Source organism: Gobio gobio, assembly GCF_949357685.1.
Source record: "Gobio gobio genome assembly, chromosome: 2".
Lineage (NCBI taxonomy): Eukaryota > Metazoa > Chordata > Actinopteri > Cypriniformes > Gobionidae > Gobio > Gobio gobio.
Window position 1 is genome coordinate 8,879,635 of NC_137098.1, and position 22,584 is coordinate 8,902,218.

Here is a 22,584-nt window from a genome sequence, read left to right on the forward strand (position 1 = left end):
TGTTAAATTTAAATTAAAAACATATTACATTAACTGATATAATGTTAATTACCAACCTATTGAAATAATATCTGTTTTGTACCTTTGTAATACTCTGACAACCACCAAACAGGGGGTGATGAGAAAGTCACATGACGATTTAAAGCTCATCACAAGCAGCTTTTCCACAAGCTGAGAAGGTCAATGCTAATATATAGAAGCTGCACACAATGACATTTACACAAACACTAAACACTATTATGGTAACATGACATTAAAATGCAATAAACATTAATTGAACAACATCAGATGTAACATAAAACCCTAATGTAGATAACTGATTCGAAAAAACTAAAAAACAACCGTTATTTCAATGAAAATGCATAAAATGTGATGTCACGCAGGCAATTCTGGGAAAGTCAGTTTTTCTCTAGATTATACAATAACTCGTTCTTTTTCACATCCAAAAACCAAATTTTACAATATTTTCTGTAAAATTGCAGTATTTTAAAATAAAATATTGGGAAATAAATGTACGGTTATTCACCATATATATATATATATATATATATATATATATTACCGTAGCATTTTTACAGTAACTGTTAAAATCATGATAATTTTTACAGTGTAGATTCATCAAAAAAACTAAGAATCCTTTAATTGTTGTTCTTGATGTGCGTTCACTCGCTTGACTTGATATTTGAAGGAAAAATACAATCGCAGAAGTTTTGATCATGCAGTCTGCAACGTACTTGGGGCCCGCTGCGTGCACGTGTGTGTGTGTACGGTTCACGGTTATATCCACTGATCAGGCGGGCCAAGTAATAAAAAAATAACATTCCAATCAATTTCGGGTGGATGAGAGATAAATCATTGTGTTTGTTTGATAAAGACGTTTTGCGAGCCCTGTGGGACGATTCATTCCGGTTGCCGTTTTCTCACATGCTTCAAAACAATCCCTCACGGTGGCGAGCAGAAGCTCATTAAATATGCTAATCTTATCCAATCCTAGCAGTGGGCGTTTACTTCCAATTCTTCAGTGCGGCACGCCCATAAAATCAGAGTGTGCATTAGAGAGCCTCAAAACCAGGGTAAAAAATAGCCTATTACTTATTTATTATGATGTTTTTGAATGTAAAAACCACGCAAACGTCATACGTTGACCTCAGACAACAGTATACATATAAAAAAAGCCAGTTCATGACACCTTCAAATTAAAACAGTAAACAAAAAAAAAAAGGTTAAGTAGGTTAATTTCAGGTCAAAGTTTAAGATTCCTGTTCATTCCGACAACAAAGCACTTGAATGCAACAAGATTGAAATCACGACTTCTGAAGTGGGAATTATGAAATTTCCTGAGTTCTGTCTGTTTGGTGTTGTTGACGTTTATGTTTGTTTCGCGTTTTATCCTATGTTGATTCCTGTGTTCTGAGTATTTTGGGATTGTAAATCTTTGGATTGTATCTTCTTTGTCATGCTTGCTTGCTTACCGGCAAACGTGACAATCGCAGTATATAGTATTGTGATGTATGTGTCGTGATAAATCTCATATCATGAGGTAGCGTGTAATCATGTTTTCAGAAACGGTTCTTGAATACATTTGAAGAAAAAATGTTGCTCAGCAAATGTTTCGTTAGTAATTGTGCATCTGTGTTGTTTTTATATGTTCCAGGAATCCAGAATGTTCTTAGTCTCTTTTGTGCGGTTCTGACGGAGCACAAGGTTTTGTTCCATTCTTCCAGCTATCAGAGACTAGGAGAGGCCTGCCGTGCCTTGGAGACCCTCATGTTTCCTCTTAAGTACAGGTGGGCCAACATCGAATGTTACTGATATACCCAGAATAATTGACCTTCAGTTGCCTTGATAACAGCATCTCATTTCATTAGCTACATTATGAGCCGATCTAGTTCAATCTCAGTGCATTGCGTAAAAATTAGGACACTGATGTGTCAAAAAAAGCTTGATTTAATATGTGCTCTTCAGAACTGATAAGCGTGTAATTTTGCAGACAGTTCTATTTTTAGGGTCTTTCGCAATAATGTGTACTATTTTTATGCTTGGTATGTAATGAGAACAGTCTGATGTTAACATCTGCTGATCGCTTGACCTGGTGATTGTGGTTGCCTAACTCTCATTTGGACCACAGCTACCCCTACATTCCTGTCCTCCCATCTCGACTGCTGGAGGTGTTGAGTTCGCCTACGCCCTTCATCATCGGAGTGCACTCCATGTTCCAGAGCGAGATCCAAGAGCTGGTGAGCTCAAGGCTTTACAGAAAGACATTTTTCAAACTGCCTTAAAACAGGTGGTCAGATTGTGGTAACGCTGCTCCGTGACTCATTTGGCGAATTTCTGATTGGGTTTTGGTTTCTGTTTTCAGCTCGATGTGATCATTGCTGACCTTGATGGAGGAACAATAAAAATCCCGGAGTGTATACACCTCTCCCAGCTTCCCGAACCCCTGTTGCACAATACTCAAAATGCACTGTCCATGGTAAAAAAACAAAACAAACATTTTATACACACACACATTGTGATGTTGTCTCATTTCTTTTTACTGTGAAACTTGGGTTGCATTTAACTCTTTCCACGCCATTGACTAAAACGTCCGTCATTTAAGAGACCACGTTTCCCTGCCATTGACAGACTTTTCCGGCTTTCAATGTTCTCCGTTATACAGTAGTGGGTCTTTGAAGACGCAAAAACAAGCAGTATCATATGTAATCATATGCATATGTAAAATAACATGATCAACAACATTAAACAGCATATAAATTAAAACTGCCTAATGTTACTGAATGAAATGTCGACCCAGGATGAGCTACAAGACTGTGAAGCTTTGGGGGGTTGATGGACTCAATCTATTCCATCTGTTTTGTTTTGATCTGAATCTGATCTGGATATAGTCTTTGATTAAAAATGTGATTTTCTCAGCTTTTTGCTCAAAATGTTTTTTTTTTTTTAATGAAACTTACCCACATTCAATTATTGATAAAAAAAGGCTAAAATAAAACAAGTTATTTTACTTCTTTCTTTTCATATGTTGCATGTTCAGATATTCATACAACAAAATATTCTGGGGGCCATGAAAATTTTGTGAAAATGATAAGAAATGCTGGCGGTGGCTGGCAACTTTTGAAAATAAAAGCCGGCGGGGAAAGAGTTAAGTAGATATATCAAGTATACGTTTTAGTTTATATAGAATAACATATCATATATTATATAAAATATCATCATTTTAGTCAATCGGATCACAAGTAGACGAGGCAGACACATTCCCATTTACACCTGGTGTTATAATACGTCTCTTTAGTCCACTTTCAACCACTTCTGTCCTGATTTCTTCGAGGGGAGGGTCTATGGGCAGGTAAATGTAGATCTTTCAATCTAATGGACAAAATAGGCTTGCGCAATTTACATATGAACACGACAGGAAAAATCGGAAAAACATACGGAGAGCAAAAAACATCTGCTCTGACAGCCTGAGTGTGTGTTAGAAATCAGGAATGGTGAGAGAACATTGTGCTTAGTACGTTTTTCATCTTCAAGCCAAACTTAGCTATTCAGCCGACAAAGTTTAAATCCTGTCCAATCCACTACATTAGCGCACATCCCATAATGTTTATGCATTAGGTCAGCAGGCGGAGAGTAGTCTTTTGTGACTGTTCGAACACATTCCACCACATGAGCGTCTACACTACGAAATCAATCCAGTCGGATGCGTTTTCCACTTCCTCTAGAAAGTTAACAAGCTCTTTAGAACCCGTTTACGTCTGTATTTAGCATCGTCTACTTGTGATCCGCTCGACCAAAACGCATCTTAGTACAGCTGACTTGGGCCAATAAACTACCACCTAGAAACCATCCTGAACATTAATAACCACATAGCAACACCATAGTATTCCACCTTAACACCCTAATGTTATAGTGGCTAGATTTGCACAGGAATCACCATTCAAATTTTATATAAAAAAAGTACTAAACTAAGTGCAATGTAGTGTTGTCAAAAATATTGATGTTTCGATACATATTGATACTGAAATAACTGAAAAGCTTCCAATACTCATTTTCCGCAGAATAGATACATGATACCAGCTGTGCTTTCTCCTGCTTATTGCGCTTAAACAGTCAAATACACACAAAATAATGTCAAAATGCCAAGTATTAACAGGGCTCCAGACTGCGAATAAATGGTCGCATTTTGCGACCTTTTTTCCTGCTGGTGTGACTGAATTTGGTTGGAGCTCGCACTGGTGCGACCACCACGGTGCCCAACTGATAAGAGCTGCCATTTCTGTTACATATGAGAAACATCGGACGGCAAACGAAACGAAAGCGGAACAGAACCGCGCTACTTGTTTGAGCTGTGTTGCGCGGACTGTTTATCAGCTCGGAGCAATAATAGACATCGCAGCGCAAGCTCATACATGGACCGATCTCGATCACGCCACACCGTTTCTAAACAGCACTGGGAGATCCAGTGAGAACGCATTTTAATTCACCACAGTATTAATAACATTGCTACTGCGAGACCTAGTGGGAAGCGTTTGGTGCAGAATTCTCTGTTAAAAACCACAGATATCAGCGCAAACATAGCTGACGTGGAGACCAGAAGAAACATTTTGAAACATTCAGGGGTTTCAGTCCACAAATCATAAACATTTACCATGGATTTAATGTAGTAACACCCCATGGTGTTGTGGAAGAAATAGTCAAATGTTTTTTTTTTCTTTTTCTTATTACATTATTCATCTCAGGGTTCGTACAACCTTTTGAGAGTGAAATTCAAGCACTTTTCAAGTGTTTCACACTTTTTCCAGCACTTCAAAGCTCTAAATATTATCCAATTTTAATATTATTTTTAGTGTGATGATTTGTAAAACTAAAAGTTTAAAGGTGCTGGCCACTTTATGGCAAAAAAACACTATAACCAGTAGGTGGTGGCATAGGAGCACTTATTTGACTTATTAGACATTTCCACTCCTTAATATATGGAAAAAAATAGGAAGTCAAAGTCTCATGAAAAACTAAAACTTTTCTTCAAATTGTGGCTGGATTACACAGAAAACAAGTAAACAGTGTTCCTGTTAGTTCAGTATGATACTATAGAAGAACAATAGTACATTTAATAAGAGTGGAATGTTACAATTTTCCTTATAAAAATAAGGTTTTTGCACATTACTGTTGTTAATAAAAGTTCATTTTTTCTGCATAACAATTCAAGCTGAGCGCTTCACTGTTAAATTTCCAATAAACAAACATGTACTATTATTAGTAACTGCACTTATTAACAAAATAATGCAAAACAATAGTAATTCTATGATTAAATTAACCTTATGATAAATTTTCCTTCAGCGCCACCAAATCAGGTGCTGGCGTCACCATCTGTAGAACTAAGTGGTGCTGGTGCCACTGCTCTCAAATGTTAGTCTGGAGTCCTGTATTATCAAAGTATTTATTTGTAATACAGTGGAAATTAGTAGATTTGGTTAGCATGTTTATTCACGGTGTGCGCCCCTACATTTTCTGGTTGTGCCCCTAAAATTTTCAGTTGGGGGCCACTGTGCTCCTAGTGAAAAGAGTTAGTCTGGAGCCCTGATTAACACAGTCAGTTCTGTTTTAAGTGAACTTAAACAGTTGAGAAAATGCATGTGCAGCACTAACAGTATAATGGATCAGTGCGTCAGGTCTTAGTGACTGCAGCCTAATAAACCTGCTGCCAAATTATGAGATAATATTAAAAATATCTATACGGCAGTTTTTTTCTCCATGGTACCGATGCTAAAATTGTGGCCAGTGAAAATGCAGAGTGGCTTGCCACAGCAAAAAAGTTAAAAGTCAAGCCCTGTATCTTGCTATTACTACAAAATCTTTTACTGTAACTCTTTGCTTTTGCTAGTGGTGCATAAATTCTTCACACTTCACTTTTAAATCACATATTTCGAAATCTTTCTTCAGTAGCTAATCTGCATTTTTAACATGTACATTTTTTATTCTACACAGAATTGAAAGACGATTCTGACTGGAGACATTCCATAAGCTGTGTTTGCACCATTTGTCTTGTTCCCGCAGATATAGCAGGATATTTCCTCACTTGTAAATACCTTCTTTGTCTTCAGGTTTTACACCCAGATCTGGAAGGAGCAGATAATGCCTTCCCACCCCCTCGTTCTGCTCCATCCAACCTCAAACTGCTGGTAAGAGCCTTGCATGTCTATTTTTTGCTTTTACAATCTCGCAAAGACGTGAAAGTTGCGGACGCACATGTGGAGTCTCTTATTGGGTCTTCAGGGGGCTGAAATATCTGTTTGTTAAAGGAGTTTGGACTCCCATCACGTACGCAGTTTATTTTGAGGCGAGAAAATTTTCACACTGACTCACTCCATCCTCATACGTTCGCCCGGAATGATTCTCAGTCCCTTCTATTCTGGCTTTCTTGTTTTTGACAGGATAAGGAGGTGAGGGCAGTCTTCCTGCGCTTGTTTGCACAACTCTTCCAGGGCTACAGGTCCTGTCTGCAGCTCATTCGCATCCATTCCGAACCCGTGATTCACTTTCACAAGGTGAGAGGAGGGCGCTGATCTGCAACTTTATGATGTTAAAACTCATTTGCAGAGTAAATGGGCCCCATCAGCCCAGGAGCGATTAGGAGCAATTACTGTCATCATGCCAGATCAGTCCAGCAAACCGGCAAAAGATTTCTCAAGTGCTTGCATAATGACTGTACGAGAAGGATCCTCTTACTAATTATGTCCAGGGTTTTCAGCAAGGGGTCGGTGGACAGATATACAGTATAAAACACATAGGATATTATTTAAGAAGTTTACCAGTGTTTTATATATTTGACCATTAAGTTCTAAATGTGGTATTTTAATGACCTGTAAAAGGACTAGTAATTTAGTCATCATTTACTCACTCTCACCCGTATGACTTTCTGTGGAACACAAAAGAAGATAAGCATTATAATAGTCACTCAATGAATGGGAACTGGTGATTTCAAGCTTATAGGGATGAACAAACACTACAAAAATATACTGAAAGTAGGCCATACAATGATTCCGCTATATGTCTTTTAAAGTCTATATGCTATGGCCACAATTAATAAAGCAAGTTAAAGCACTGGTCATATTTTGGACTATTTTGCATTCCATAACATTGTCTTTGAGACTAGTGGGAAGAAAACCTTCAAAATACATATTATATTCAAGTTTTATTCATTAGACCATCTATTTGCATAGATTCAGTTACAAGACCTATGTTTAAAGGCATTTTTCTCAAAAACAGTTTAGATTTTTTATGTTTTTAGAAGAAGTCTCTTTATGCTCATAAAAAATACAAAAAACAGTAATATTGTGAAATATTATTAAAATGTAAAACAGCTGTTTTCTATTTGAATATATTTTAAATGTCATTTATTCCTGTTATCAAAGCTGAATTTCCAGCATCATTACTCCAGTCTTCAGTGTCACATGATCCTTCAGAAATCATTCGAATATGCCGGTTTACTGCTCAAGAAACATTTTTATCAATGTTGAAAGCAGTTGTGTAAAACAATTTTTTCAGGATTCTTTGATGAATAGAAAGTTCAAAAGAACAGCATTTATTTTAAATAGAATCTTTTGTAACATTATAAATGTCACTTTTGATCAATTTAATGCATCCTTGCTGAATAAATGTATTATTTATGATTATTAATAATAATCATAAATGTTTCTTGAGCAGCAAACCAGTATAGTAGAATGATTTCTGAAGGATCATGTGACACTGAAGACTGGAGTAATGATGCTCAAAATTCAGCTTTGAGAACAGGAATAAATTACATTTTAAAATATATTCAGATAGAAAACAGCTATTTTACATTTTAATAATATTTCACAATATTACTGTTTTTTGTATTTTTAATGAAATAAATGCAGCCTTGGTGAGCAGAAGAGACTTCTTCTAAAAACATAAAAAATCTTACAGATCAAAAACTTTTGAACGGCTGATTTATATAACGTTTATAACCAAAAATTCTGCCTGCTGACAGTATTTTCTGATTTATGAACAGATAAAAAGAGACATCCAAAATCCCTTAAAAACATAGTACAACTGTAATGTCAACAAAATAAAACTTTATCCAATGGTCAGATTTATTTTCTAGAAATGTATGCAAATTAGCTAGGCCTAATTTGCATATTTAAATATACAATTTAATTAAACTTGTAACGCATAACACTTGTCTTAATGTACTGTGATTAATCAATCAGCGGAAGTATGATGATATTGAGGGGATATCAAGATTAACAGTGAATAACGACATGAATTTCTGTTTGTCCCTCACACAAAGCTATCATAAATATTCAGGAGACTTGGCACAAGTCGTATGAACTACTTATGATACTTTAATGGTGTCGTAAACTAACACAATTTTAATTTTGGAGGCAAATACTCGCAAAACGAAGCATTATGAAGGTCATGTCAAAAAGACTGTATTTACAAATGTAACACACATGAATGGCACAACACTGTCGTAATTATGAGTTGAAAACTTGGGATTTTCTTTTAGCCTTGAGTTTCCGAGTTGGGAGCGTATCAGTGAGAAATCATGGCAGACGCCATTAATGCAGTGTCTGTAGTTGACGGTAAATCTGTTCATAATTAAAATAGAAATGTGAAATTATGATTTGTTAATTTGCAATAAAACTGGCTAGGTTCAGGTACAAAATACAATAATTTTGTACAATTACAAAGGAATATATAACTATTCGGTGTACAGCAGCATCATAAATTGAACAAAAACATGAAAAGCAAAAACACACCTGATACGCATTCTTTATTCATGAATTAGAATTAAGAAACAATACCTTGCTGTATATTTGGTAGAAAAGGTACATCACCATCTTGCTCTGATCAAAGTAATTTGAATGCATCCGACATTGTAATTACGACTTCCCAACTCGTAAAAACGAACTTCGCGTAAGAACATTTTAATGTGGTGTTATATGGACCGCCGAACATGTCGCGTTGATGTACTTTACAAACAACTGTGACTGGTTTGAAATACAGTGTTGTTTATCTTGCCTTAACTCAAGGCAGCTTGCACTTGTACAAACACCTGCCTTTACATAAACACGGTGGGTTTGGGTCAGAGCCAGAGAATGAAAGAATAATCTCAATGAACTCACTAGATAAGCACAGAGCTTTGCCTCGTCCACGTTTTGCTTTGAAGTGCTTCGGTGCAAACGCAAGCGCTCATGCCGATGGTATCGCGGTTAGCTTGTTTAAAACACTTTGGTCCGTCGGATTGTCCCTGCAGTGAGCCATATGAAAAGCATCAAACTTGCATCCGCAAGTGTTATTTCACCCCCCAACCTGTTTTTGTTTGTGTCGGCCGGTGTCTCTGTAGCAACGTCTCAATACGACCCTCATAAAGCACCCCACATGGCTCACATTATAGTACAAGAATGCTTCACATCTCAAAGCTGAACATCTTGCCCTGCCAAATGCTCCTAAATTTACTGGCTAACGCTGCAGGGGATCTGTTTAAAATATACATATGCCCATCTTATTTGATGTATTTGGTGATGCAGATAACAGACTTTGTTTCTTCTGGAAGGTGTTTTGTTCAGAAAAATCTCTCTGCATCATTTGAATCAAACTTGGCTACTGAGTTTGAAGTGGAAGTTTAGCAGATGCTACAATTTTCGTTTGATCACTGACCTTCTTTTCTCTAATATATAGGCTGCCTTCCTGGGCCAGCGGGGCCTGATAGAAAATGACTTCCTGACCAAGGTGTTGGATGGCATGGCCTTTGCGGGATTCGTGTCTGAACGGGGACCTCCGTACAGAGCCTGCGATCTCTTCGATGAGGTGCCGTATTTTAACAGCTTACTAAGTAATAGAGGTGTATAAATGCATAATTTATGTGCGCTTTCCATATGCATAGGCTGTTCCAGAAGGTAGGGAGCATAATAAGGATGCCTTGTAAGTTACTTTCAGCCATATCACATGTCATTGTAGTGGAGAAGGTGGTCACACATTATGTTAGTTGGCCTTAATTACTATGTACTTAACCATTTGATACAATATATCCTTATTATGTACATACATGTCGGTGCATTTTAACTAGGGTTGGGTATCGTTTGAATTTTAACGATTCCGATTCTTATCAATTCCTAATTTCGATTCCAATAAGGTAAAATGTTCACATTTATTCTAAGTCTTATTGCAAAACATTTCATTGTGACTGAATACTATGAACAAAAATGAACAGACTAAAGAACACTTACACAAGGAACTTTTGTCTGTGGTTTAAAAATCCCATAAAAACAACTAGCCTAATATAAATTTCAAGCATTATTAAAGACAAGTAAATACTCAGTCATTTTAAAAGAACAAATAAAAAAATTGCATTCGCACAAATAAATACAAACTGAACAAAGATTTTTTACGATTTTCAGTATTCAGGTAAAGAAACTGTAATCAAATGTAAAATAACACTGCACTTTATAAGTAAAATATACAGTATACGTAACGTACTGTAACAGGGTTTGTTGATATGGGAAGGAGTCGGAGAACCTTCGAGCGTTTAAAAACTTTCATCAAAATTAAACACACACTGAAAGTAAAAATGGCAGCCTCCTCACAGATGACTGCCGCGCACACATAATAAAACAGAAACAAAACACAACACAACGTAAAATCCAGACCTGGTCTTCTCTCGTTCTTCACTGTCGTCGCTCCTCCTTTTATGCTTCCGTCGCTCCTCCATGAGAGATCCGAGACCTCGCGCCGTTCTCTCATGGCTCTCGCCCGCCCTGCTTGTCGCATACCCCCATCACCACACGCAGGCCGGGGGGTACCCACGAGACTGTGCTCTACCCCCCCCGGGGCCAGTCTCGGCGACCGCAGCACCTGGGGGTAAGGACAGACGAGACGAGAGAAAAGGAGCACAAGGAGCGACACAAGGAGCGAGCACAAGGAGCCATGCACAAGGAGCGACAGAGACGAGAGACTGGAGAGAGGGAAAAAAGAATAATCTTCGTCCGGTTCCCGGACACACAGCCGCTCAGTCCTCAGCCAGCCAAAAGGCTCTTCTTCGCGGTGCCATGCGATGGTACTGGGCGCTCCTCAGTGGACGGCTCAATCCTCTTCCGATCCCTGGCGGCCGGCAATGGCTCCTCCAGCTTAGGGCTGTCCGACAGCATGTCCCTCCTTCCTCCTGGGTTTCTGCACCAGTGTAACAGGGTTTGTTGATATGGGAAGAAGGAGGCGGGAACCTGCGAACGTTTAACAACTTTAATCAAAAATAAACAAAAGCTGAAAGTAAAAACGGCAGCTTCCTCATGGACGACTGCTGTGTGCACGCATAATAAAACATAAACAAAACGCAACGTAAAATCCAGGCCTGGTCCTCTCTCGTCCTTCACTGTCGTCGCTCCTCCTTTTATGCTTCCGTCGCTCCTCCGTGAGAGATCCGAGACCGGTGTGACGCGCAACTGGCGCTCATCATCAATCACGCTCCAGTCTCGCGCCACTCTCTTACGGATCTCGCCCGCCCTGTTTGTCACAGTTACAAATATAGTTACAAAAGTTATTCAGTCAAGAACAGCGAGTGAATTTTCTCTTTGTATTTTGTTGTTTGATTAGTATACGTATTATACATTATTATAAAGACTGCAGCAGCAATATTAGGCTGCTGTCACTTTAAGAGCTGCACAGATCCAATATACTGATACACACGTGTGTTAACCGACTATGTTTGTGAGGATATTTTAATAGATCACAAAAACAACACAGAAAACGGTGCGTAAGTCTTCTTGTGCATAAATGGTTTAAAGTCATATTAAAATACACACAAAGGAATCGATAAGAGGAAATTCTAATTTTATAACAAGTTTCTGATTCCTGACCTTAAGTATTTGATTTCAGAATTGGAGTCGATATTCGATTCCCAACCTTAATTGTAACAACATTTTAAAAAAGTATGTTCATTTAAATTAACATTTTAGCTTTACCCCTAACCGTAACCCAACCCTTACCCCAAACTCTAACCCCTATAATCCTAACCCTAACTCTTAAACCTAACCGTACCTCAAATTCATTAGGAATAAATGTGAAAATCTTCCAGAAAAATGTGTAGTTACACAGTGAATCCATAGTATTGTTGGTATTTTATGTTAACACATAGTAGCTAAGGCCAAGTATTATAAAGTTTGATAGAAAAGGCCATACAATACAACACGCTCAGTGGACAAAAATTTCCAAGATGATGGAGAATGCAGGTGAAATGCTGGCTATAAACATGCTCTTCATTCAATACAAAAATTGAGCAAACTAAATGTATTTTTTATACTTGAGAAGCATCATGTTAACAACATATATAAGTTGTGTCCCAAATGACGCACTATACACTATGGGTAACACTTTTTACAGTGTCCTTGTTACACAAGTTACATGTAGTTACTGTTGTAATAACTATAAATGATGCATAATTACATGCTACTGACCTTTAAACCTATAGTATGTACTTGTAGTTATTATTATTATTACTCAGTACTTAAATGTGTAATTACACTGTAACACGCACACCTTAAACTAAAGTGTAATCCTTTATTGTAAGGTGCCATTGTTACAGTGTAATTACATAAGTAATATTAATTAACTACATGTACTAATTGTAGGGTTAGAGTTTGGTTTAGAGTTAGTTGCTTGTAATTATGTGTTATTTACTGTTATTGCTAGCTATGTCAAGTTAAACGTCTTCCAACATTGGTGCCTCTTCCTCTCTGCGACACTTTATTTCATCTAGGCATTTTCTGATTGCATTTGTGTTTTCAGAATATTTTTGAAAAGAATGAATAAGATGGAATCAGAATGAAATTTGTGTCCATTACATCATGTACTGTACGGCACCATTCAGTAAACATCCGTAATCGGATCGAATCATTGTTAAAGCAAATATTTACTCTCCTACTAAGTAACATCATTCCACAAGAGGAAGATAATACATGTGTGACTCAGCTGAGTGAAATTCCTGCTATTGTTCTGGGTCATGTTAAATCAATTACAGGTGGAAAAACTGATTTCTTGTGCACATTGTAGCCACGGATTCATTGGTTTCTACATTAAACTGCTCTGTTTCTGTTCTATAGCTGGTGGCCTTAGATGTAGACCGCTTTAAGGAGGAAGAGGAGAGCCTGGTCAAATTCCAGAAGCGTTTGAGAGAGCTGTCAGAGCAGCTTTACAAAAACGTAAGCAAATGACGCCATCTCTTGTGACGGATCCTTCAGGTGTTTAAACTTCAGTGGTTGATGCCACTTCTCTGTCCTTCTGGTTGACCTTTCATGCGCTCTTTGGTTTTTGCACAAGAGCCAATGCTTCTTTAAAGGGGCACTCTGTAATTATTCCTCATTAAAAAGTTTAACACATAAAGACCGAATAGTACTTTTGATGAATATGTTGTAAATTATGTACACTCATATGGGTTAATCTGTTGAGATCACATGACCTGTCAAATACTCATCAGTTTATCTTAATTATTCTCCTGTTATTGGAAACTTTCACTCTCAGAATAAAATAAACATAAATGACTGCAAATAACACGTTTACACTATGGAGACTGAGTTATGCTCTGGATGAGTGATGGTGAATTTTTTCCACATTTTACAAGACAATCTATAAGCCACTGATCCGGAAAACATCTCTAAATCCTGAATTTCAACAGTTGTGTTGTCATGCATTCTGTAGGAGAACCCGAACCCCCACATGGCCTTCCAGAAAGTGCCTCGTCCCAGCGAGGGCTCGCATCTGCGGGTGCACGTGGTGCCCTTTCCCTTGTTGGATGAGGAGAGGGTGGATGAGTTGATACAGGAGGGCCTGGCCAAGCAGCACACCGCCCCCATCAGTACCCGTCCAGAGAGGAAGTGTGTGGTGCCCGCCGGACCCCCTGTGGGTGAGTGACGGGTTTCTTTGTGCACATATATATGCGCATTACTATTAGTATTGCGCATAATATATATATATATATATATATATATATATATATATATATATATATATATATATATATATATATATATATATATATATATATATATATATATATATATATATATATATATATATATACACTCACCTAAAGGATTATTAGGAACACCTGTTCAAATTCTCATTAATGCAATTATCTAATCAACCAATCACATGGCAGTTGTTTCAATGCATTTAGGGGTGTGGTCCTGGTCAAGACAATCTCCTGAACTCCAAACTGAATGTCAGAATGGGAAAGAAAGGGGATTTAAGCAATTTTGAGTGTGGCATGGTTGTTGGTGCCAGACGGGCTGGTCTGAGTATTTCACAATCTGCTCAGTTACTGGAATTTTCACGCACAACCATTTCTAGGGTTCACAAAGAATGGTGTGAAAAGGGAAAAACATCCAGTATGTGGCAGTCCTGTGGGCGAAAATGCCTTGTTGATGCTAGAGGTCAGAGGAGAATGGGCCGACTGATTCAAGCTGATAGAAGAGCAACTTTGACTGAAATAACCACTCGTTACAACCGAGGTATGCAGCAAAGCATGTGTGAAGCCACAACACGCACAACCTTGAGGCGGATGGGCTACAACAGCAGAAGACCCCACCGGGTACCTCTCATCTCCACTACAAATAGGAAAAAGAGGCTACAATTTGCACGAGCTCACCAAAATTGGACAGTTGAAGACTGTAAAAATGTTGCCTGGTCTGATGAGTCTCGATTTCTGTTGAGACATTTCAGATGGTAGAGTCAGAATTTGGCTTAAACAGAATGAGAACATGGATCCATCATGCCTTGTTACCACTGTGCAGGCTGGTGGTGGTGGTGTAATGGTGAGGGGGATGTTTTCTTGGCCCCTTAGTGCCAATTGGGCATCGTTTAAATGCCACAGCCTACCTGAGCATTGTTTCTGACCATGTCCATCCCTTTATGACCACCATGTACCCATCCTCTGATGGCTACTTCCAGCAGGATAATGCACCATGTCACAAAGCTCAAATCATTTCAAATTGGTTTCTTGAACATGACAATGAGTTCACTGTACTAAAATGGCCCCCACAGTCACCAGATCTCAACCCAATAGAGCATCTTTGGGATGTGGTGGAACGGGAGCTTCGTGCCCTGGATGTGCATCCCACAAATCTCCATCAACTGCAAGATGCTATCCTATCAATATGGGCCAACATTTCTATAGAATGCTATCAGCACCTTGTTGAATCAATGCCACATAGAATTAAGGCAGTTCTGAAGGCAAAAGGGGGTCAAACACAGTATTAGTATGGTGTTCCTAATAATCCTTTAGGTGAGTGTATGTATGTATGTATGTATATATATATATATATATATATATATATATATATATATATATATATATATATTAGTATATATATATTAGTATATATATATTAGTATATATATATTAGTATATATATATATATATATATATTAGTATATATATATACATTAGTATATATATATATATATATATATATATATTAGTATATATATTAGTATATCGTCACCTTGGAATTGTAAGGTTCTATCTGAGTTATTCAGTGACAACTTATTTCCATTATGTTTTTTTTTTTAAGTTTCAAAAGTGTACATTTTGGGACTTTTTATTTAGAAAACAAAAAGTGTTCTATCTACAAAGTCGAATGGAATGCAAAAACTTTGAGGCTCAATATCACTCAGAATGCAGATAGAACCTTATAATTCCAAGGTGGCTATAATTATTATCATGTGTTATTGGTGCTCAGTTATTAATAGTGATTCTTATTATCAATGTTGGAAACCGTGATACAAATGTATTCTCTGATAAATAGAAAGGTCAGAAGAACAGCATTTATTTGAAATGTACAGTTTCTTGCTTTTGTCTTACCCCAAACTTTTGAATGTTTTCCACAGCAATATTGAAAAATATTAACAAGTATATCAGAATGATTTCTGAAGGATCATGTGACACTGAAAAATAGAATATGCGAAAATTCAGCTTTGCCATCACAGGAATAAATTACATTTTAAAATGTCTTCAAATTTCACTGTAATATTTCATAAGAGCATAAGAGGCAACTACACACACACACACACACACACACTGGATTGGGCCCTCCAGGGCTGAATACGAGGAACCCTGATTTAGTGATTGGCAGACAAAAAATGATGTAAACCTCTGATTTACTTATTTGTTGAGTAATAAGCATAATGTACAGTCACTGCTCATTAATGCAGAATAAACCTTGACAGGGTGATCACGATCCTGGTGCAAAGCAGAGGGTCTTGTATCATCCTGAAGGAGGTTATTTTGCCTAGATAAACGGTTTATTTCAATACTTGTTGACTTTGAAAACGACGCATGGCCTCTTCATTTGTTATCGGTTCTTATCTTTTATGCAGTATCTATCATGGGCAAGGCCAGCTCGGTTTTTAACAGCGCTCGTAGACTGGAGGTGGTCCGGACGTGCATCGGCTTCATCTTCGACAACAAGACTCTGGAGACAGAGAAGGTGATGCAATCATTTCTGTGATGACAGAAGGATTAAACCCACATATTCACTTGTACATCTGGAAAAAGACAGCACGCAGATTAGCACGTATTAGTGATGCCATCCGTAGCACGATAAGCAAAGCTCTCCAGCTGCAAGTCGTACAAGCGTAGGAGGGAAAGGGGTGAACAAACAGTCACACATATTCTTCTAATTTCCCTGCCCTTATCACTAATACTAATATTATTCTAACATTAAGCATGACTGGTGTTTGTCTTAGGCATCTTAACATATTTTCAGTCTAAATAACTTTGTGCAAATTACCTGTGGCAAAGGAAACGTGCTCACTGTGGATCTTTGGAGCCTGCCATCGTTTGTGATCTATCCCCAGTGTGTTTGCATTGGACTGGCAGCCAGCTACCTGCACACATTGAGTTTAAATTGTAGGTTATACAACGCAAGCTTGCATCCCTTTACAGTTGTAAAAATGTTGTGCTTGCTGCTTAACGGCTTCTCTGAGCCAGTAAAGACATCACCTCCACACAACCTCAGCCCGAGTAAACCTGAGCGGAGGGTGCTGCCTCTGTCTAGACGCAAAATCGCATCAATAACAACCATTCTGGAATTTTAACTATGGGTCAGAGGTCAACTAGCTGGATTTAGCTGGAATGATAGCGGCCTTTGCATGTATGCATTCAAGCGAACCACTTCTGCATCCAGACGAGGGCGGCCCTGTCTGGTTTAGGTGAATGGTCCGCACTTACAAAGCATATGTTGTAGTAATGCCTTGACGCTGTTGTTTCTTCAGGCACTCCCTGCGGCTCTTCGGGCCCTGAAAGGGAAAGCAGCACGCCAGTGCCTGACCGAAGAGCTCAGCCACCACGTCCAGCAGAACCGTGCCATTCTGGACCACCAGCAGTTTGATCATATCATTCGCATGATGAACTGCGCTCTACAGGTGGGCATCAATTTTACCAGAATTTATTAACACAGCGACCTAAAAGAAAAACTGAACCAGAGCAGTTTATCAAGTAACACGATTTGTCCTGCCTGAGATCCAGGAATGCTGCAACTTTAAAACATTGGATTTCATTTTTTTTCAGTGCAGCGCTTCCTGCATTGCTTTTCAGTGGCTGTCAGTGCAAACATTTTTTACATTTTATAGTATTTTTCAATATATAATAAAGGCGTATTAAGGTGGAATAGGAGGCAATAATATAACATCGAAAAATACACATTTTAACTTGAAATGAAATTCACAAAAGAGCTTTATTGTAATAAAAGGTATTTTAATGTTGAAGAAATATATAATATTTTAAAATATTTTATAATTTTTTTAGTAGACAGACAGACAGATCGACATTCATGTGGATGGATGATGGATGGATTGATGTATAGATGGATGATAAATGGATGGATGGATGGATGTATAGATATATATGGATGTATTGATGGCTAGATAGATGATATATGGATTGATGGATGGTTGGATGTGTAGATGATATATAGATGGATAGATGATATGTGGATGGATGGAAGGATGTATAAATGGATAGATGATAGATAGATAGATGATATATGGATGGATGGATGGATGTATATATGGATGGATAGATGGATGTATAGATGAATAGATAGATGATATATGGATGGATGGATGTATAGATATATATGGATGTATAGATGGATAGATAGATGATATATGGATTGATGGATGGTTGGATGTATATATGGATATATAGATGGATAGATAGATGATATATGGATGGATGTATAGATGGATGGATGGATGGATGGATGGATGGATGGATGGATGGATGGATGGATGGATGGATGGATGGATGGATGGATGGATGGATGGATGGATGGATGGATTGATGGATGTATAGATGATAGATGGATAGATTAATGATATATGGATGGATGGATGTATAGATGGATGGATAGATGGATGTATAGATGGATAGATAGATGATATATGGATGGATGGATAGACGCATGGATGAATGATATATGGATGAATGGATGGATGATATATGGATGGATGGGTAGATGGATGATATATGGATGGATGGATGTATAGATGGATGGGTGGATGGATGATATATGGATGGATGGATGGGTGGGTAGATGGATGGATGGATGGATGTATAGATGTATAGATGGATGGATGGATGGATGGGTAGATGGATGGATGGATGGATGTATAGATGGATGGATGGATGATATATATGGATGGATGGATGGATGTATAGATGTATAGATGGATGGATGGATGGATGGATGATATATATGGATGGATGGATGGGTGGATGTATAGATAGATAGATGGATGGATGGATGTTAGTGGGGGATGAAAAATGTTAGTTATGCGTCTCATGGAAAGAGTTTGTTAAAATGTATATTAAGGGTAAACCACAAACTGCCATGTAGGGAACATCAGCAGCTCTTTGTTCTCCCTTTAAAATACTGCAGACGGGACCTCCTGATAGGATCTCTGACGTAAAGTAGGTTATTAATTAAATGCAATGCCTGGAGTCTTTTTAGAAAGGGAACAGCAGATTTAGTGTTAAACAAACATCTCTGACAAGGCAAATCGAAATGGACCTTTTAGTTCGAAAGTTCCAGATTTTTCCAGAATTTTTCAGCCAGCACTGTGCCGGCACACAGCCAGCATGACTTATTGCTCGGTTTTATTATACTAAAGGAAATAATATTGCTTTAATTCAGAAAGGTATTATTGTTTGTCACTCTTTAGAACAGCTCTCTGATCTATAGGTCTGCAGCTTCCTGTAAGAGGTCCGTGTGATTTATGCGAAGTTGTTCGAGTTTTGCGTAACTATGTCTCTTTCTTGTCATAGCTCTTCATGACTTGTTGTGTGTTAGTCCATCACATTCCTTTATAAACTGTCACATTGCCATTAATCTCGGAGCAGAGTAGGGTCCCGCTGGTTGTTCCTTGTGTTTTACAGCCTCACGTCGGTGTGGTTGGGGGGATTTTAATGATGCTGTGCTGTTTAAACAGCTAGCGACTTTTATAGAGTCACTGGACATTCCGCACATACTTTCGTCAAAATAATACAGACCAGCTTGGGCCATGGATGTCAACATCTGCACCCGAGAAGAATGGGGTTGTAAGTTTTGCAAACACAATTTAAAGGAAAAAGTGTACAGTTATTTAATTTTATGTATATATTTTATACGTTCAAAACCAAAGGAGAGAAATATTTGTGCATAGCTGTCATCTGATAGCTAAGCTGTACGTAGGTCTGTAATGTATTGTTTTCCATTGTGAGATGAGATACAGATGTGGAGCAGCTTTCAAACGGTGAAATGCGTGTGCTATCCGCTATCAGAGTCTGTTAATCAAGATGAGAGACAGAAACAAGCATGCTGGGCCCAAGCAAGAGTGATTTCATGTAGACCTCCAGAGACCGTGTGAAGGGCAAAGGTTGTTTGGCACCACAGGCAAACGCATGACATGAAACAGGGATGAAAATGACAAGCTATATGATTTAGAAGTCTGAATAACATCAGAGAAGGTAAGCAGCAGACGGACAGTCCATGTGTCCGATTGTCTTTGATCTCCTCTTCCAAACCTGCCAGAATTAATCGCCCGCAGAATCACAGTGTGCGGTTTCTGTTCTTTTCATTCAACACAGTTAATGTTAATGAAAGTTAATGTAAAGTTAATGATGCGCCATGACAGAGACAAAAAAATTACCCAGTTATTATAATAGAATAGAATAAAGGTTACACTTTATTTTACGGTGCCTTGGTTACAGTGTAATTATATATTTAAGTACTGAGTAATATTAATTAACAACATGTACTTACTATAGGGTTAGGGTTTGTTTGAGGGTTGCATGTAAATTAAGTGTTACCTAAAATATATATATATATGTATGTATGTAATTATGAATAATTTACTGTTGTTACTATGGTGACTACATGTAACGTGTAACAAGGACACTGTAAAATGAAGCATCACCTAATATATATTATATATATATATATATATATATATATATATATATATATATATATATATATATATATATATATATATATATATATATATATATATATATATATATATATATATATATATATATATATATATGTATATATATGTATATATATATGTATATATATGTATATATATATGTATATATATGTATGTATATGTGTATATATATATATGTATATATATATGTATATATATAATATATATGTATATATATATGTAATTATGCATAATTTACTGTCATTACTATGGTAAGTACATGTAGTATATGTAACAAGGACACTGTAAAATGAAGCGTCACCTGTAATATAATATAATATAATGTAATATAATATAATAACTGGAGTTGATCAAAAAGAGAAATATTTTAAATAATTATAAATATTTGAATATAATGTTATTATGCCAAAATCCATTATTATTTTGGACTTTATAATCTAAAAAAATTACATTACGTTACATTATATCATATTATAACACCAAAAGTGTATATATTTTAAAGGGATAGTTCTCCCAAAAATGAAAAATGTCATCATTTACTCACACTCAAGTTGTTCCAAACCTGTGAGTTTTTTCTTCTGTTGAACACAAAAGAAGATATTTTGAAGAGTGTTGTTAATTTTTTTTCCTACTATTGGAGTCAATGGACCTCATTCATGAAACACGAGCAGAACAATTTGTGTGTAAATCGTTCGTAAAGCTGTTCTGACTTAAATTTTCGGATTCACAAAAATGTTCGTATTTTCAAAATGTTAGTTGGTATGAAAGAAATGTACACTGCTCCCCACCACGTGTAAATGGTGCGTAAAACATTTGAACGGTCTGTGTTATAATTTAGGCAAACTGACGACATTGCATGTTGATGCACTGTGTACCATAGTAATATTTCACGAGTTTGCCCTGTCTTTTTCCCAACTGTTCAACGTTGGGTAATAGGCAGCACTCATCACTGTCACTTTTTACCCAGCCATCCAATCACAGTGGAGGAGGGGCGGGACAAATACTACACCGACCAATCATTCTACATGTACAACGTCTGAACAAAAATGGATTAATATTGCGTTAATAATGAGTTAATATTGCTGGCTACTGCATTTTTATATTCAGTAATACTCTTCAAAATGAGATACTTGTTACACATTACTGCCATGGGTATTCTGTATCATAGCAACCAGTATCTCAGCTGGAGAAGCGCAACCTGCTGGCCGTTTTCAACTGGCTAAAAATGCTTTGGTGGACACACGATAATTAAATATTTATTGCTAGGCATAGTCTCTTTAGCTTATGCAAAATACTGGAGCCAAACCAGAAGGAAGTCCAGAAGATTCCACAGTGTAATTTGTGTAGTTGTGGGCGGGATTATGCTAATTATGAATGAGCGTGCACACGCGCCCTATTTACGAAGGTTTGGAATTCATTAATATACACACGTTTAATTTCCGAATCCGTGGTATACGAAGCGTTTGTGAATCCGGAGGAGAGTTTTCGTAAAGGTCCATTTTACGCGCAAATTTGAATTTCCTCGTATATTTACAAGTGTTTCATGAATGTGGCCGAATGGGTGCCGTCAACTGTCCGGTCACCGAAGACTTTCGGCATGTTTCTTATAAAAACATCTGACATGTTTAAGTTTTACATGCCGTCAGAAAGTGACATAAACCATGAAAAATCATGAGCAGTCAGACTCAAACGGATTTCCTTTTCAAACCACATATGAATGTAGCTCAAAAACGAATTTGTAAAAATTAATTTTCATGTGATTTTTGTTTTGTGCCATTCACTCTTGCTAAAAAATGTGCACAAAAGTCAGACTTGGACTGACAGTCTGCACAAGGCTTATGTCACCGTAAAATAAAGTGTTACCCTGTCTTTAGAGACTTTATGAGGAACATTCTCCTCCTCCATTGGAAATAGCAGAGATCATATCAGACTGACGTTGTTACTACCGTACTGTTGGAAACGTTTCTTCTTTTTGTTTTATGTAGGGCATAAATCTTCCACCGCAGATGTGGCTGCAGTTCTTCTTGATTTTCACTGATGTTTAGGTGGAAAGATCTCCTCGGAGCGTTTGGTATT

The 22,584-nt window shown here is 37.4% G+C and overlaps 1 protein-coding gene across 3 annotated transcripts in view; it reads left to right on the forward strand.

Moving 5' to 3' along the window:
* The window catches only part of sbf2 (SET binding factor 2), a 220,477-nt gene that overhangs the window by 93,450 nt on the left and 104,443 nt on the right, over positions 1-22,584 (forward strand). For all 3 annotated transcript variants that reach the window (XM_079802012.1, XM_079802011.1, XM_079802013.1), the window contains exons 7-16: positions 1,655-1,787; positions 2,129-2,237; positions 2,363-2,476; positions 6,102-6,179; positions 6,432-6,545; positions 9,706-9,834; positions 13,119-13,217; positions 13,714-13,918; positions 16,393-16,502; positions 17,290-17,439. In XM_079802012.1, coding sequence (XP_079658138.1) covers positions 1,655-1,787; positions 2,129-2,237; positions 2,363-2,476; positions 6,102-6,179; positions 6,432-6,545; positions 9,706-9,834; positions 13,119-13,217; positions 13,714-13,918; positions 16,393-16,502; positions 17,290-17,439 — 1,241 coding nt within the window. The remainder of the gene's footprint in view (positions 1-1,654; positions 1,788-2,128; positions 2,238-2,362; positions 2,477-6,101; positions 6,180-6,431; positions 6,546-9,705; positions 9,835-13,118; positions 13,218-13,713; positions 13,919-16,392; positions 16,503-17,289; positions 17,440-22,584) is intronic.